This window comes from Microtus pennsylvanicus, chromosome X, assembly GCF_037038515.1.
Source record: "Microtus pennsylvanicus isolate mMicPen1 chromosome X, mMicPen1.hap1, whole genome shotgun sequence".
NCBI classification, from domain to species: Eukaryota; Metazoa; Chordata; class Mammalia; order Rodentia; family Cricetidae; genus Microtus; species Microtus pennsylvanicus.
Genome location: NC_134601.1, coordinates 143670516 through 143685272, shown reverse-complemented (window position 1 = coordinate 143685272; position 14757 = coordinate 143670516). Strand labels below are relative to the sequence as shown.

The 14757-nt window shown below is 42.8% G+C and overlaps 1 protein-coding gene across 4 annotated transcripts in view; it reads left to right on the top strand.

Annotated features, from left to right (window-relative positions):
* Positions 1-14757, top strand: part of Slc9a7 (solute carrier family 9 member A7) — a 172789-nt gene that overhangs the window by 89596 nt on the left and 68436 nt on the right. For all 4 annotated transcript variants that reach the window (XM_075958426.1, XM_075958425.1, XM_075958424.1 and 1 more), the window contains 7 exons: positions 3240-3345; positions 4233-4374; positions 6798-6903; positions 7049-7137; positions 7227-7340; positions 10265-10376; positions 11033-11186. In XM_075958426.1, coding sequence (XP_075814541.1) covers positions 3240-3345; positions 4233-4374; positions 6798-6903; positions 7049-7137; positions 7227-7340; positions 10265-10376; positions 11033-11186 — 823 coding nt within the window. The remainder of the gene's footprint in view (positions 1-3239; positions 3346-4232; positions 4375-6797; positions 6904-7048; positions 7138-7226; positions 7341-10264; positions 10377-11032; positions 11187-14757) is intronic.

The following is a 14757-nucleotide window of genomic DNA, read 5'->3' as shown; positions in this document are numbered from 1 at the left end:
CCTACCTATGTTCTAACCAATAAAATGGGCCAAGGCAGTTCCTTTATTAGCCAATGACCTTCCTCCATCAGTGCAGTGAGTAAAGATTCTTGTACAAGTTTGGTAAATTGAGTTCCAAACCTGGAATCCTTGTAAAGGTGGGGAGAGAGAACTGACTTCATAAAATTGTGTTACAACCTCCACACATATGTGTGACACACAATAACAATTTTTTGAGACTGAGTCTTACTATGTAGTCTTGGCCAGCCTGAAACCCATTGTGTAGACCAGGCTGGTCTCTAGCCCACTGAGGTCCGCCTGCCTCTGCCTCTTGAGTGCTGGGATTAAAGGCGTGTGACACTGTACATAACTAATAATATTTTTTATAAAAATAAATGCCCACGAAAGATATTTCTGGAAGAATTGACCCATTCCCCAAAGAGGAGCTGCTGGGGCTATTGAGTTTGATTGACAGGTCACTAAAAGAGGAAGACAGATTGAATTCTAGTTGGGGTGGGATGGAAAATGCTGGAATCAGTGGATTTCAGAAAGTATTGGGGAAAGGGTCATATTTATTAGTTGTTAGTAGCTGCTGTGAGAAAATTCCATAGCCGACGGTAAAATAAGGAAGACAGAGTTTATTTTCATGTATGATCCTAGAGTGACAGAGTCTGTTGATGTTGGAAATGCATGGCATGGTAGCAGGAGCAGGAAGCTGGATAATTGCATTTTCTTTCTTTTATATTTGCATGTGCACCCAGGAAGTTGGGGGGAGGGGAGAAGTGGAACAAGCCTGCAAACCTTCAAAGTTTGCTGCCCCAGTGATGTATTTCCAGCAAGGTTCCACCTGCTAAGGGTTCCATAGCCTCCCCCAAACCACCATCTGGATCCCAAGTATTTAAATACACGAGCCTATGGAGGTCATTCTCATTCATTACACTGCATGAGAAAAAGGAACCCATACACTAACCTTGCCACACCTTCATTAAATAGAAGCAACACTGTCAAGTTGAGGAAAAATGAAGTTAACCCCTTGAATAAGAAAACTACAGGAATGAGGTTAGACTATGAAAATATGACTCCATCCTAACGGATGCAACTTTCTTCTGATTCCAAAAGATGCTAAGGTGAATTAAGAGAGTGATGGACAACTTGGTGTAGCTTCTATCCCAGTACTTGGGAGACAGAGGCAAGTAGTTTTCTATGAGTTCAAGGTCAATCTATATAGTGAGATCCTATCTTTATTATTATTATTATAGATATATTATCTATAATAATATAGATATATTATTATTATTATTATTATTACTGCTACTACTACTACTAGCCAGGCGGTAGTGGTGCATACCTTTAATCCCATGACTCAGGAAGCAGAGGCAGGTGGATCTCTGTGAGTTCGAGGCCAGCCTGGTCTACAGAGTGAGTTTCAGGACAGCCAGAGCTACACAGAGAAACCCTGTCTCAAAAATCCTCCCTAACAGAAAGTAATAGGCATTACAAAAGAGCTTGGAAGAACCGAAGAGCTAAATCATAAGGCACCTTGAGAAAAGAGCTCACAGAAGGGGATCAAGGAGGAACCTAGCAGAGAGAAAGAGGTTAGTTTAAAGTCCATTTTCTTTAAAATGGTAGTTTCAGACAGTCTGTGTTTGGGTTATTAAACTATAAAGAAAGGGGGAAAGTCACTGTAAAATTCACACAATGGTTATTTTTGAGTGAAGGGGGCTCGAGATTGGGATGGGACACATGTATATGAAGGGGGCTGGCAAATTCTTGGATTGGTAAGCAAACTGACTTTCTTCTAATTACTCACTGAACTAAGCATTTGGTTTGGTGTTCTATTTCTCTAAGTAGTAGTACTTTTAGCTACAAATACCAGAAAACCTGGCTGATGCAAGCTTAAACAAAATTAGATGTTTATCTTGAATCCCACCTGTGGCCTGGTACCATGAGTTCTCTCCTAGCTGGGAGCACCTAGGACCTTCTTATTCTTTCTACTATATTACTTTGGGTTTCAGTAGCACTTCCATTGCCTTGTGGAGGTAAGCTGGATGCATGTGTCTTTCTCTATCATCTTCTGCAGATAGAGGCCAGGGATATGGTACGCAGGTCAACCCCCACAGCAAAGCAATTATCTGGTCCCCAATACGAGTAAGGCTGAAGTTGAGAAACCATGTTCTAGCAGTAAGTCTCAGTGTGTATGAACTGAGAATACTTGGGGTTCTCCAAAACCCTTTCAAGGGGCCCATCAGGTTAAAACTGATTTCATAATAACAGCCGCACCTTATTTGTCTTTTTATTCTCATCTTCCCACATGTACAGTGAAGTCTTCCAGAGGCTGCACAAGAACATAGTACTATTATCTGTCCCTTAGATATAGAAACAGCTGTGAGAAACATCTGGTAATCCAAGAGTTTAAAGGGATTCCCTTTTTCTTTCCAGATTTTTATTTCAGAAAGTATAGTTTTTATCTAATTATTTCATGTTAGTATAGAAAAGTTATTATTTAAAATGCACAAATACTAATTTTATGCTGTATTCAATAAATATCAGTATTAGGAGCACAGATCTTAGAATATAAAGGAGTGTAGAGGTTAAAAGTTTCAGATATTGATCCAGAGAATCATTGGTTTTTAAATGCTTCAGAAATGTGAAAACTGGGAGAAGTGTAATTATGGCCCGGGCATGGCAGTGCATGTCTGTAATCTCAACGTTCAGGGGACTGAGGCAGGAGGGTTGTAAGTTCTACGACAGCCTGGGCTAAATAAAAGACCCTTTCTTAGTTATTTATTCCCTAACAAGTATAATTACAGGTGATTTGTCATGGAGAAAGCCTTTATCAGTCTATTCTACACCCTGACTCTGTGCTGAGTTCTGGGAGTACTAAGGTTAAAAAAAAAGGATTTCTATCTTCAAAAAATTGCCAACCCACATAAAGAGACAAATTACATAAGTGGCTCTACCCCGCCACCCCCCAATTTCTATACAAGGTATTTTCAGTATGTTGGCGGTATTAGGGCTGTGTACTTTGGCGCAGACAGCAGTGTAGTTAGGTGCAGGGGTCATCAGACTCAATGATCACATCAAACCTCATCTACATTAGAAGCTTAACATTTTCCCTTTTATCATTTACTAGACAGACTATTACTGGCTACCAAACCACCTTGTACCATCTAATAGACAAATAGCCTCTGTAAACCTGCAATCTGTAGTTTGACGGCAGAAGCCAAAACTAATGTCTATGCTTTGGGCCTCGATTTCAGTGACTGTGTTGGCAATCTTTAATGAACTGCATGCAGATGTGGATCTTTATGCTCTTCTGTTTGGAGAGAGTGTCCTGAACGATGCTGTTGCCATTGTACTGTCCTCGTGAGTAACTGGGTCTGGAGGGAGGTGGGGTGGGGTAGGATAATGTTTCTGGCTTTGTCCCTTAGCAGCATTCAGGATGCTGGTGCCAGCACAGCATGGTGGCTGCAGCCTAGATTCAATGGAGTTGCTCTGGGCAGTGCTTGCTAGACTCCACGTTTGTTGTTATTTTCAGTTCCAGTGAGTCTCCTTATCCCTCGGGGATAGTTTAAGACCCCTTGTGGATGCTTGAAGCCATACTGAACCCTGTTGATGATTTTCACATACATATCTATAATAATAAAGTTCAGTATATAAATTAGACAAGTAGAAAGTTAGCAATAACTAATATTAAAGTAGAACAATTAAAATAATGTTTCAGTTGTAATAAAATTATGCAACAAACTTACTCTTTCAAAATATTATTCAACTTTTCACTAACGTAATAAATATTTTATGACTTCTCTTTGGCAGATCCAAATTTTCAGCAACACTACTTTTTCTCGTTGGAAACGTTATTAAGTAAAATAAAGGTTGTTTGAACATAAATGCTATAGTCTGATAACCTCAATGGTTTCTAATGGACTAATAGTCAGTTAGCATATACCACGTGGAGATATTAGTGAAAGTAGTGATTCATGTCATGGACAGGATCCAGCTGAATGGTTGGAAATTTCATCATGCTGTTGAGAACAGTATATCATTTAGAACTTATAAATAGTTTATTTCTGGATTTTTCTATTTCATGTTTTTAGTTTGAGGTTGACCTCAGGTAACTAATACCACAGCAGGTGAAATAGTGAAGGAGGGTCGGGACTGTTTGGAGTGTCATGATGTAAAACCAGTGTGGTCATCTTTTCAAAAAGAAAAACAAAAACAAAACTTTCTCTCTCTTTGTTTTTAAACTCCAGGTCTATTGTTGCCTATCAGCCAGCAGGACTAAATACCCACGCTTTTGATGCTGCTGCCTTTTTTAAGTCAGTTGGCATTTTTCTAGGTATATTTAGTGGCTCTTTTACAATGGGAGCTGTAACTGGTGTTGTGACTGCTTTAATATCCTTTTAAAAAAAGTTTTGGTCCCTGCCTGGCTACATATACATGATACTGTGTTTGCAAAGAGAAAGTTCTCAGTTCCTCCTTTCAGCTCAGAATCTTAAATTGATTGTTCTCCTGAGATGTGGTACTTCCTCATCTGGGTCAGGCACAGTGATTGGGCCCCTAAGTAATAATCTGAGAAAAAGACTGGAGAATTACAAAAGAAGAGGTATTGAAAATGGGGATGGGGATATGTTGAGGTATCTGAAGTGGGATGTAGGGAGTTGGGGTACATATGATCAGAATACATTGCTAGCATGCACGAAATTGTTAAAGAATAAGTAAAGCAATTTTTCCCAAGAGTGTGAAAGAAGGAAATACCATCAATGAAACATAAGATATACTAAATAAAGATGGGGAATTCAACTCTAGATTTTGCTTTGTCCTTACCTTTGCTTCTTCTCTCCCTTCCTTATAACCCAGTTGGAGCACTAATCATAGGGGATGAAGAGACTGAGGAACCCAGAGGAGGCTTGCAGTCAGTGACCACTGGTCAGGCTGGACTTTAGCTTCTGCTATTCAGGGACTATGAACATTAAGGTAGCCATAACTAACCCAGAGTAATTGGTGAGAATTATTGAACTTCCCACTGTGTCTTCCATGACAAAGGATAGTATGATATTTAGTTTAAAATAACCAAACATAAAGAGAAAACCATGGAAAGAGCTTGCAGTCCCTCCATCACTCTCTTTGATTGGCATTACTAATGAATGGAATACAAACCACATCCATTTTATGTGTGACCAGTATAGATAATATGGAAAATTATTAGTGAGATTTTTTATTTTAGTCTTTGAGATATGTATCCTTTGCTCTTTGCAAAATCGCAGCTATGCCTAACTACATTTTAAATGTTGAGAGTAGCTAGCAGCAACTTTGTTCTAAAACACACATCAAGCTAGCTTTGTTTAAAGGCCCTGGTACTGAGGGCTTAATTGCTCAGTGAACTTGTTTGTGAGTTGCTTCTGTGTTGATGGCATATTGAATGGTTGGGATAGGAGGAAGATTCCCTTTGTTCTCAAAAGGAGACCTCAGGACTTCATTGCTGTTCCAGGAATTATAGATTTCTTTTTTTTTTCTGTCCCATACATGGGTCAGGCCTTAATCATGGAAATTAGAGCCTTAAGAGCCTGTCTTCCCAGATCTGCCTAAGGCCTTCCCAGTCCTATGAGAGAACTAACCTGTGAGTCAAGCAGCCAGAATTTATTCTTAGAATCACAGTACTTCATTTCCTATAGAGTTCACCCATTCAAAGCATGCAACTCAATTGTTTTGCATTCCTTATATCATTAATTTTTAAAATCATGGTAATATATAATAAAATTTGCCTCAGTACACAGTTTAAAGTAAGTACAGGAACCAACAAAATGACTCAACAGGTAAGGAGTTTTTCCACCAAGCCTGATGACTTGAGCTTGATTCCTGGAACCCACATGGTAGAAGAAACTACTCCCTACGGATTGTCCTCTGACCTTCACTTGCTTGCTTAGCAGGCACGTGTCCCCCCTTTTACACACACACACCCCATTTTAAGTTATTAAATACACATTTTAAGTTTTTAAATACATTCACAGTGTTGATTATCCCTTCCTACTGCCTGTTTCTCATCTCAGACAGAAACTCTGCGCTCCAGCTCTGACTCTGTAAAGTTTCTTTTATTTTGTATGGTGGTGGGGTGATCAAACCCAGGACTGCAAACATGCTAGGAAAGTGCTTACCATTCAGCTACACCACCAGCCCTTGGAAAGCTGATATTTTTAAAATTTTGTTACTTGAAAATTGAGCTCAGGACTGGAGAGATGGCTCAGCAGTTAAGAGCACTGACTGCTCTTCTGAGAATCTGGGTTCAATTTCCAGCACCCATATGGCAGCTCAACTCTGTCTGTAATCCCATTTCCAGGGGATCTGACACCCTCATACAGAGGTACATGCAATCAGAACACTAATGTACATACAATAAAAATAAATCATTTAAAGAAAGAAGTAAAATTGAGCTGTATGTGGTGGCGCATACCTTTAATCCCAGCACTTGGGAGGTAGAGGCTGGTAGATCTCTGAGTTTGAGGCCAGCCTGGTCTACATTGTGAGTTCCAGGCCAGCCAAGGCTAATTAAAGAAACCCTATCAGGGGTGGGGGGAGAGAGGAAAAGGAAGAAAGAAAAAAGAACTAACAAAGCCTGTATGGCAGAGTGGTCGAGAAGCAGCCTAGCATGTTCAGGGCTCTTAAGTTCCATCCCGACACTGTAACAGTTAAAAAAGGGAGATCTAACTCCCTCCAAGGAGGTAGGGGATGGGTGGCCCTTTGAGAGGGCTGAAAGAATGGGGACTTCCAGTGTCCCTGCTGCCCATGCCCAGAGCTGCTGTCCTTAACCTGGTGCTGACGTGACCAAGTTTACTAAGCTGCACTGCTTCCCCCTGCTGGAGACAGCGCTCTTTTTCCTGATGTCCTGGAGCACGTTTCTTTTGGCTGAAGCCTGTGGATTTACAGGTAGGTTTACTGCTGGTCTCAGCAGAGCCTGTAAGAGAGGAAGAGGGGAGGTAGGCTGTGTGGCTCACCTGCTGTAAATTGTCTTGTCAGTTCAGTTTTTCCTTGCCTCTTGTTTCTCACTGATTCTTAGCAACTCTTTTGGCAGGTGTTGTAGCTGTTCTTTCCTGTGGGATTGCACAGGCTCATTACACATACAACAATCTGTCAGTAGAATCAAGAACTCGGAGCAAGCAGGTAAGAGAGGCCCTTGAGCCTGATGGACTGCCAGGTAGCACAGCAGGAGACTGCAGAGTTCATGGCCTCCTCTTTCCTTCTTCATGCAGCTTTTTGAGGTGTTACACTTTCTGGCGGAGAACTTCATCTTCTCCTATATGGGCCTAGCACTGTTCACCTTCCAGAAGCATGTTTTCAGCCCCATTTTCATCATTGGTGCTTTTGTATCCTTTTCTCATTTATTCCACGTTGTAGACAGAGAGGTGACCTCTGGATAACCACTAAGAATAATCATTTGATTACCATTTCTGTTTTGAATGGATAAGCGGGTCAGTTCTAGTTCAGGATACTTGGGGGGAAATTCTTAAAGCAGAATGTATTTCATTTCAAGTCTGGCTTTTTTTCTGGTATTTTCTGTTCTAATTTAGTGCTTGACCGGCTATCATTTGTTTTGTAGAGCTCTGTCCCGAGTAGATCTAAAAGTCAATAACCCTGTCAGTCCCCACAATTATTTTTAACATGTCATTGCCACGTTAATGTAACCCAGGCAGTTAGTTCCCTGATTTTAGTGACTAATCCTCTTGCTGTCGGCTGCATAGTCCCACTTGGCTAGCTCTACCTCCAGGCTGCCCGCACCCAAGCTGCCCTGCTCCTGTGGATTATTCTCAGAGATACTCCTTTGGTTTGCTAAAACAAGAAGGAAGGGAGGTTTGCAAAGAGGGAGAGAGGAGAAAAAAGAACAGATAAAAATAATTGATAAGATTAGAGGGAAAGAGGAAGGAGAAAAGAGAAGAAAAGACAAAATAAAATATGTAGTTCTTTGACTTTGGCTGTTGAGAATACAGTGTTTAGAGAAGGGACACTTTGGATGCTTGACTTAGAAAGGACAGATGTTACTTGAGAGAACAGGATAGTCGAGATAGAGGAAAGGCAGAGATGAGAGCAAGGAAAGAGATATTTTGATTGAGGGAGCCACTTTGGGGCTAGCAAGAAACCTGGCACTAGAGAAATTCCCAGGAATCCACAAGGATGACCCCAGCTAAGACCCTAAGCAATAGAGGAGAGGGTGCCTGAACTGGCCTTGCCCTGCAGTCAGATTAATGAGTATCTTAAATATCACTATAGAACCTACATCCAGCAATTGATGGAAACAGAGGCAGAGACCCACAGTGGAGCACTGGGCTAAGCTTCCAAAGTCCAGTTAAAGAGTGGGAGGAATGAGAATATGAGCAAAGAGGTCAAGACCATGATGGGTTCACCCACTGAAACAATCTACCTGAGCTATGGGAGCTCACCAACTCCAACTTCCATACAGGGAAGGAACCAGCATAGGACCAAACTAGACCCTCTGAATGTGGGTGACAGTTGTATAACTGGGGCAGACTGAGGGACCACTGGCAGTGACACCAGGATTTGTCCCTACTGCTGGTACTGGCTTTTTGGGAACTCATTCTCTTTGGATGATACCTTGCTCAGCCTTGATATAGTAGGGAGGGCCTTGGACCTTTCCCAAAGCAAAGTGACTTACCCTCTCTGAGGAGTGAATGGGGGTTTGGGGGACAGGTGGAGGGAATGGGAGGAGGGGAGGAAGTGGGAACTGGGATTCATATGTAAAATGAAAAAAGATAGTTTGTTTTCTTTTTTAAAAAATAAAAAAGGATAGTACAACCAAAAAATAAAAATAAAAAAAAGAGAGAAACAAAAAACAAAAAGGGCGGATGTTGAGTACCTAGCAATGGCTCAGTGGCCAAGGGTTTGGCTCACTTGGTTTTAGATACTATTGTTTTCATTAAAGTAAGCTTTTCTGGCCCTGGATTTCAAGATTGTTGGACATTTGCTCTTTCTCTTCTCTTCTCTTCTCTTCTCTTCTCTTCTCTTCTCTTCTCTTCTCTTCTCTTTTTCTTTCTGTCTTTTTAGGCCTCCTGGGATTCCTTAACTCTTAAATGTTGTCTTCAAAGAGTATATTTTTCCTCTGGGTTTTTCATTTCATGTGCAAGAATGTGGGGGCTGTCCCTTCTTGACTGCTCGAGAGTGACAGTGCTGGCACCCTAGTTTAGGATCTTCGTAATGGCTTCACACTAGAGGAACAGCTTAGAATCTGTTAGATTAGTTTTTCTTCACTCAGACTTAGCTTGTTGCTCTGATTTGTATTTCCTGCACGTCATAGTGGAAGAGATAGTGGAGGAAGGCCTTGTTTATAGAACAGGGCCTGTTGGCTGGGTGAGCCACATCCTCTGGAAATCCTAAAGGCTGCTGAGCACTTGAGGATTTTTCCTTCACCTCTGAGATAGAATATGCTTTACAAGCACCACCCATTTCCCTTTGTTAAAAACAAAACCAAACAAGGAAAGGAAGAAAGACAAAAAAGCAGGAAAACAGTTTACACTTTACCCTGGAGGAAGCTAGTTTGGCTCTGGTTTCTGTCTGAAACAGCTGTGGCTCTTGCAGCTGGTGCATTGCCTGGCGGAAACTCTCTATTTGCTGGCTCCTGCTTGTGTTTCCTTCTCTGACCAGGGGATTGTGCAGCTCTCTCTGTTGGGTGCTGTTTAAACTTGGCAAGGAAAAGATGATTGGTTTCTCTGCATTCTTTGCTTTTCACATTCATCCTTTCTACTTCTAGCATCCCCAAAGGTCATTTAAGCTGCATAGGAGAAACTTTCTCTGAGTTCATTTGTGTGAGTGAATGTCTCTTTGTGGTAAGACTACTTGAGGGTTCCTCACATCTATTTTTGTGTGCTCCCTAGGCATTGAAGTCCCTAATGTTTTCTTGCGAATGAAACTTGCTGGCTCTTTCGCTCTAGTAGAGCCCAACATAGTATGTGCCTTGTCCAGTTCTCAATCTTATGGGACTTTAGATTTCTTCTGGAGTTAGTTTTAGAGAAATTGGCAAGCCTGTCAATTGAACCAGTTCAATTCAGTTCAAAAGGTACAACCATGTGTTGATAAGCGGTATAATGAACCAAGAGATGGGAAAGTTGACCAAATGACTGCCACTTTGTTGCTGAGAGATTTGCGATGGGGGGTCCAGGCATTCTGACTTCTTTGGGCAGCCCTACATCACAGCACTGCTAAAGTTCTGTGCTCAACCAGAGTATTTGAAGTGCCATTTTGGAAACGTGTGGGCTCCTTAACCTCGCCTGGTGGTCAGGTTGCCATCTTCCTGGGCAGAGCTGCGCATATCTACCCTCTCTCCTTCTTCCTCAACCTGGGCAGAAGGCACAAGATTGGTTGGAATTTTCAACACATGATGATGTTTTCAGGTAAAATATATTTATATAATATATAAAGAAAATAAATTTTATTTAGCAAACAATGATAATATGACTAAAATATAAACAACTTGGCTTTAAAGCACACATCTGGAATTCCAGACTAAGAAGGGGAGGCAGAAGGATCAGAAGCTCAAGGTCATGCTTGGGTGCATATTGGGCTAAATGAGACCCTGTCTCAAGATCCTGTTACACATCAACCTATCTTTCTACTCTTCCGTGTGCTACCCCTTCCTTTACTAAGAAAAATACTGCCCTGCTTTCCGTGAATGTACAGTTTCACACATTCATAGTCAGGCAACATTTCTGTTGACTGTGTGGTATTTGGATAGAAGACTTAGAGCTTGTTATTATGCAAGCTTCTTTTCCTTTTAGGTCATTAGGAGAAGATTCATTTAAATAATAAGAGCGGTTAGTATTCTGCCATACAAAGTGGTGCTGTTTTTCTTCTTATGCTGGGAATTCTGTGCAAGCCAGCTTCAAAGGGAAGAGGATCATACACCTTTAAGGTGCTTCTACCTGGCTTAAGCAGCTGGGCTCCCAAAGCATATGGCTAGGGTTCTATTATTCCCACAGTGGCAGTGCATTCTGAAGAATTATCACCAGGTTCCCACATCAGCAGAAGATCTTCCTGTTTGGTCCCACAGGCCTGAGGGGAGCAATGGCATTTGCACTTGCCATCCGTGACACGACATCCTATGCCCGCCAGATGATGTTCACAACCACGCTGCTCATTGTCTTCTTCACTGTATGGGTCATCGGTGGAGGCACCACGCCAATGCTGTCATGGCTCAATATAAGGTCAGTTTGAAACCAAGCCAATTTTGCATCCAAATGTGTCAGTTGTCATAATTCTTGAGAAAGCTCAGGTGCTGTGCAGGCTGTGCTTGTGAAAGATTTTCCTTCTTTTGGTTTAAGCAATGTGTGTGTGGGGGAGGTGTTTTAGATTTTTTTAAATTAAAATTTAGAGTATTGGGATTTTTCAGGATACAAAATTGTCATTGAATTCTAAAAAAACAATCGAAAATAGGATTATCAGTACACACAGAGACTAGGATGAGCTGGCTCTTACTAGCGTAGAAGAAGCTCCTTAGCCAGCAACCAAAAGAGGCAAGTAGAGTTTCGCTTTCTTAGGATTTTGTATGCAGTGCCTTTTCTTGCTTCTGTGCAAAAAAGAGATGGCATTTTCTTTTCTTTTTTGAATTTTCGAGACAGGGTTTCTCCGTAGCTTTTGGTTCTTGTCCTGGAACTAGCTCTGTAGACCAGGCTGGTCTCGAACTCGCAGAGATCCGCCTGCCTCTGCCTCCCAAGTGCTGGGATTAAAGGCGTGCGCCACCACCGCCCGGCTTTTCTTTTCTTTTTTGAGCTTTTTTTTTTCATTAAAAATTTCCACCTCCTCCCCTCCTCCCATTTCCCTCCCCCTCCCCCCCTCTGCCCTCTCCAGTCAGAAGAGCAGTCAGGGCACCCTGCCCTGTGGGAAGTCCAAGGCCCTCACCCTTCCACCCAGGTCCAGGAAGGTGAGCATCCAAACAGACTAGGCTCCCACAAAGCCAGTACACGCAGTAGAATCAAATCCCAGTGCCATTATCATTGGCTTCTCAGTCAACCCTCATTGTCAGCCACATTCAGAGAGTCCGGTTTGATCACATGCTCGTTCAGTCCCAGTCCAGCTGGCCTTGGTGAGCTCCCATTAGATCAGCCCCACCGTCTCAGTGGGTGGACGCACCCCTCGTGGTCCTGACTTCCTTGCTCATCTTCTCCCTCCTTCTGCTCTTCAACTGGACCCTGGGAGCTCAGTCCAGTGCTCCAATGTGGGTCTCTGTCTCTATCTCCATCCATTGCCAGATGAAGGTTCTATGATGATATGCAAGATATTCGTCAGTATGGCTATGGGACAAGGCCAGTTCAGGTTCCCTCTCCTCTGATGCTGCCCAAGGACCTAGCTGGGGACATCCCCGTGGACACCTGGGAACCCCTCAAGAGCCAAGTCTCTTGCCAACCCTAAAATGGCTCCCATAATGTAGATATCTTCTTCCCTGCTCCTATATCCACCCTTCCTCCATCTCAACACTCCCATTCCCCCAAGCTCTCCCCAACCCTCCCCTTGTCCCTTCTCTCTCCCCATCTCCCCTTATTCCCACCCCACCCCCACCCCATGTTCCCAACTTTTGCCTGGCGATCTTGTCTACTTCCAATTTCCAGGAGGATAAATATATGTTTTTCTTTGGGTTCACCTTATTATTTAGTTTCTCTACGATCACGAACTATAGGCTGCAATTCTAATGCTTGGGAAGTAGAGTCGGGAGAATTAAGGGAAAATAAAAAATCAAACTCAGGTCAACATCCCCCTGTTATTAGTTAGACAAAGCTACAGACTACACACAAAAGATGTCATGGGGCTATATAACAGATGAATGTTACATAGAAAATGCCATATCCATCCATTTTGGTATGTCTCCCCCCTACCCCCACCCCAGACTGTCTTAGGGTTTCTTTTTTTTATGTTTTATTTTTTTTATTGATAAAAGGAGAATAAAGAAAAGAAAATAAAACCAATTTCCACCTCCTCCCAGCCTCCCATTTCCCTCCCCCTCCTCCCACTCTTCTCCCCCTCCCCCCACCCCTCTCCCCTTCCCCCCACATTTCTCCCCCTCCCTCTCCAGTCCAAAGAGTAGTCAGGGTTCCCTGCCCTGTGGTAAGTCCTAGGTCCTCCCCCCTCCGTCCATATCTAGGAAGGTGAACATCCAAGCTGGCTAGGCTCCCACCAAGCCAGCACATTGCGTAGGATCAAAACCGCGTGCCATTGTCCTTGGCGTCTCATCAGCCCTCATTGTTCGCCATGTTCAGAGAGTCCAGTTTTATCCCATGCTATTTCGGTAACAGTGCAGCTGGCCTTGGTGAGCTCCCAGTAGATCAGCTCCACTGTCTCAGTGGGTGGGTGCACCCCTCGTGGTCCCGACATCCTTGCTCATGTTCTCCCTCCTTCTGCTCCTCGTTGGGACCTTGGGAGCTCAGTCCAGTGCTCCAGTGTGGGTCTCTGTCTCTATCTCCATCCATTGCCAGATGAAAGTTCTAGGATGATATGCAAGATATTCGTCAGTATTGCTCTAGGATAGGGTCATTTCAGGTTCCCTATCCTCAGCTGCCCAAGGAACTAACTGGGGACCTCAGCTTGGGCACCTGGGAGCCCCTCTAGGGTCAAGTCTCCTGCCCACCCTAAAGTGGGTCCCTTAACTAAGAATTGTGGTTCCGTGCTCCCCTATCCAACCTTCCTTTATCCCGATCCTCCTGTTTCCCCAAGTTCCCCCTCCTTCCCTTCTACCTTTTCTCTCCCCATCTCCCCTTACCCCAGACTGTCTTAGGGTTTCTATTCCTGTGAAGAGACTTCATGACCACAAGTAATGCAAATGCCTGAAGAGTCACTCTCCAAAGAGCCACAAGGTGGCAGTATATCTTTCTCTATTGGTCTTTAGTTTGTTTTCCCTCTAGAATGTAGAATGCCAAAGACAGCTGGAGCTCCTACACATTTCAGAGGAAAGAAGCGGGATTTGAGAAAATGGCCTCTTCCACCTGAGGCTTTTATACTAATGGTATAATGGTAGGCAGGGATTCCTGGGTTTGGCCACTGCCAGCTATGCCATTTCTGGGCAGTATGTCTCAGTCTGCAGATCAAGGCTTCTTGGTGACAATCAGGGTCCCCACTCATGCTTGCATTGCAGATGCCATTGCGTTTCCGTGCCTATGTGTTAAGATATGGTTCTCAGAACATACCCATAGTGGAGAATATACTGCAGTCTCTATTGTAGAGTTGGGGAAATGAGACCCAGGGCAGCGATTTGACTGCAGGTAGCAGAGTATTAAGAGGATGAGGTGGATTGGAATTCAGGAAGTCTTCCCAAGACTTGCTCACTGTGCCTGCCATCTATAAAAAGGGTTGTAATGCTAAAGACTGCCTTCCGCATGAAATTTGGAGTGTTTAGAATTTCAGCTTCCTAGCATTAATACTAAAGGTCGGATTAAATAACACAGTCTATCCTTGAGAATATAAACCCGAAGAAAGAAATTTTAATTCTGTGACATCCAACTTGAGACATCAGATAGTATTGTCTTTGTTTTTTGTGGTAACATGAGAATAAGCCAGGTGGTTGATCCTGGCTATAATTGCAGGGTAGAATTGACCTGTGAAGTTACTTTTTGCCAGATGAAGATTTTTGTAATAGAGATGCTCATTTTGTATAGAAAATTGTCAGGCAACAAATAAAATTTCATAACCTCCTCAGACTCTTTGATATTTGTATTTATCATGGGCTTTTGAAAATACTGAACAATACTAAGTAGCTTATCAGGAGTTTTTGGAAACTTTGAAGACTAT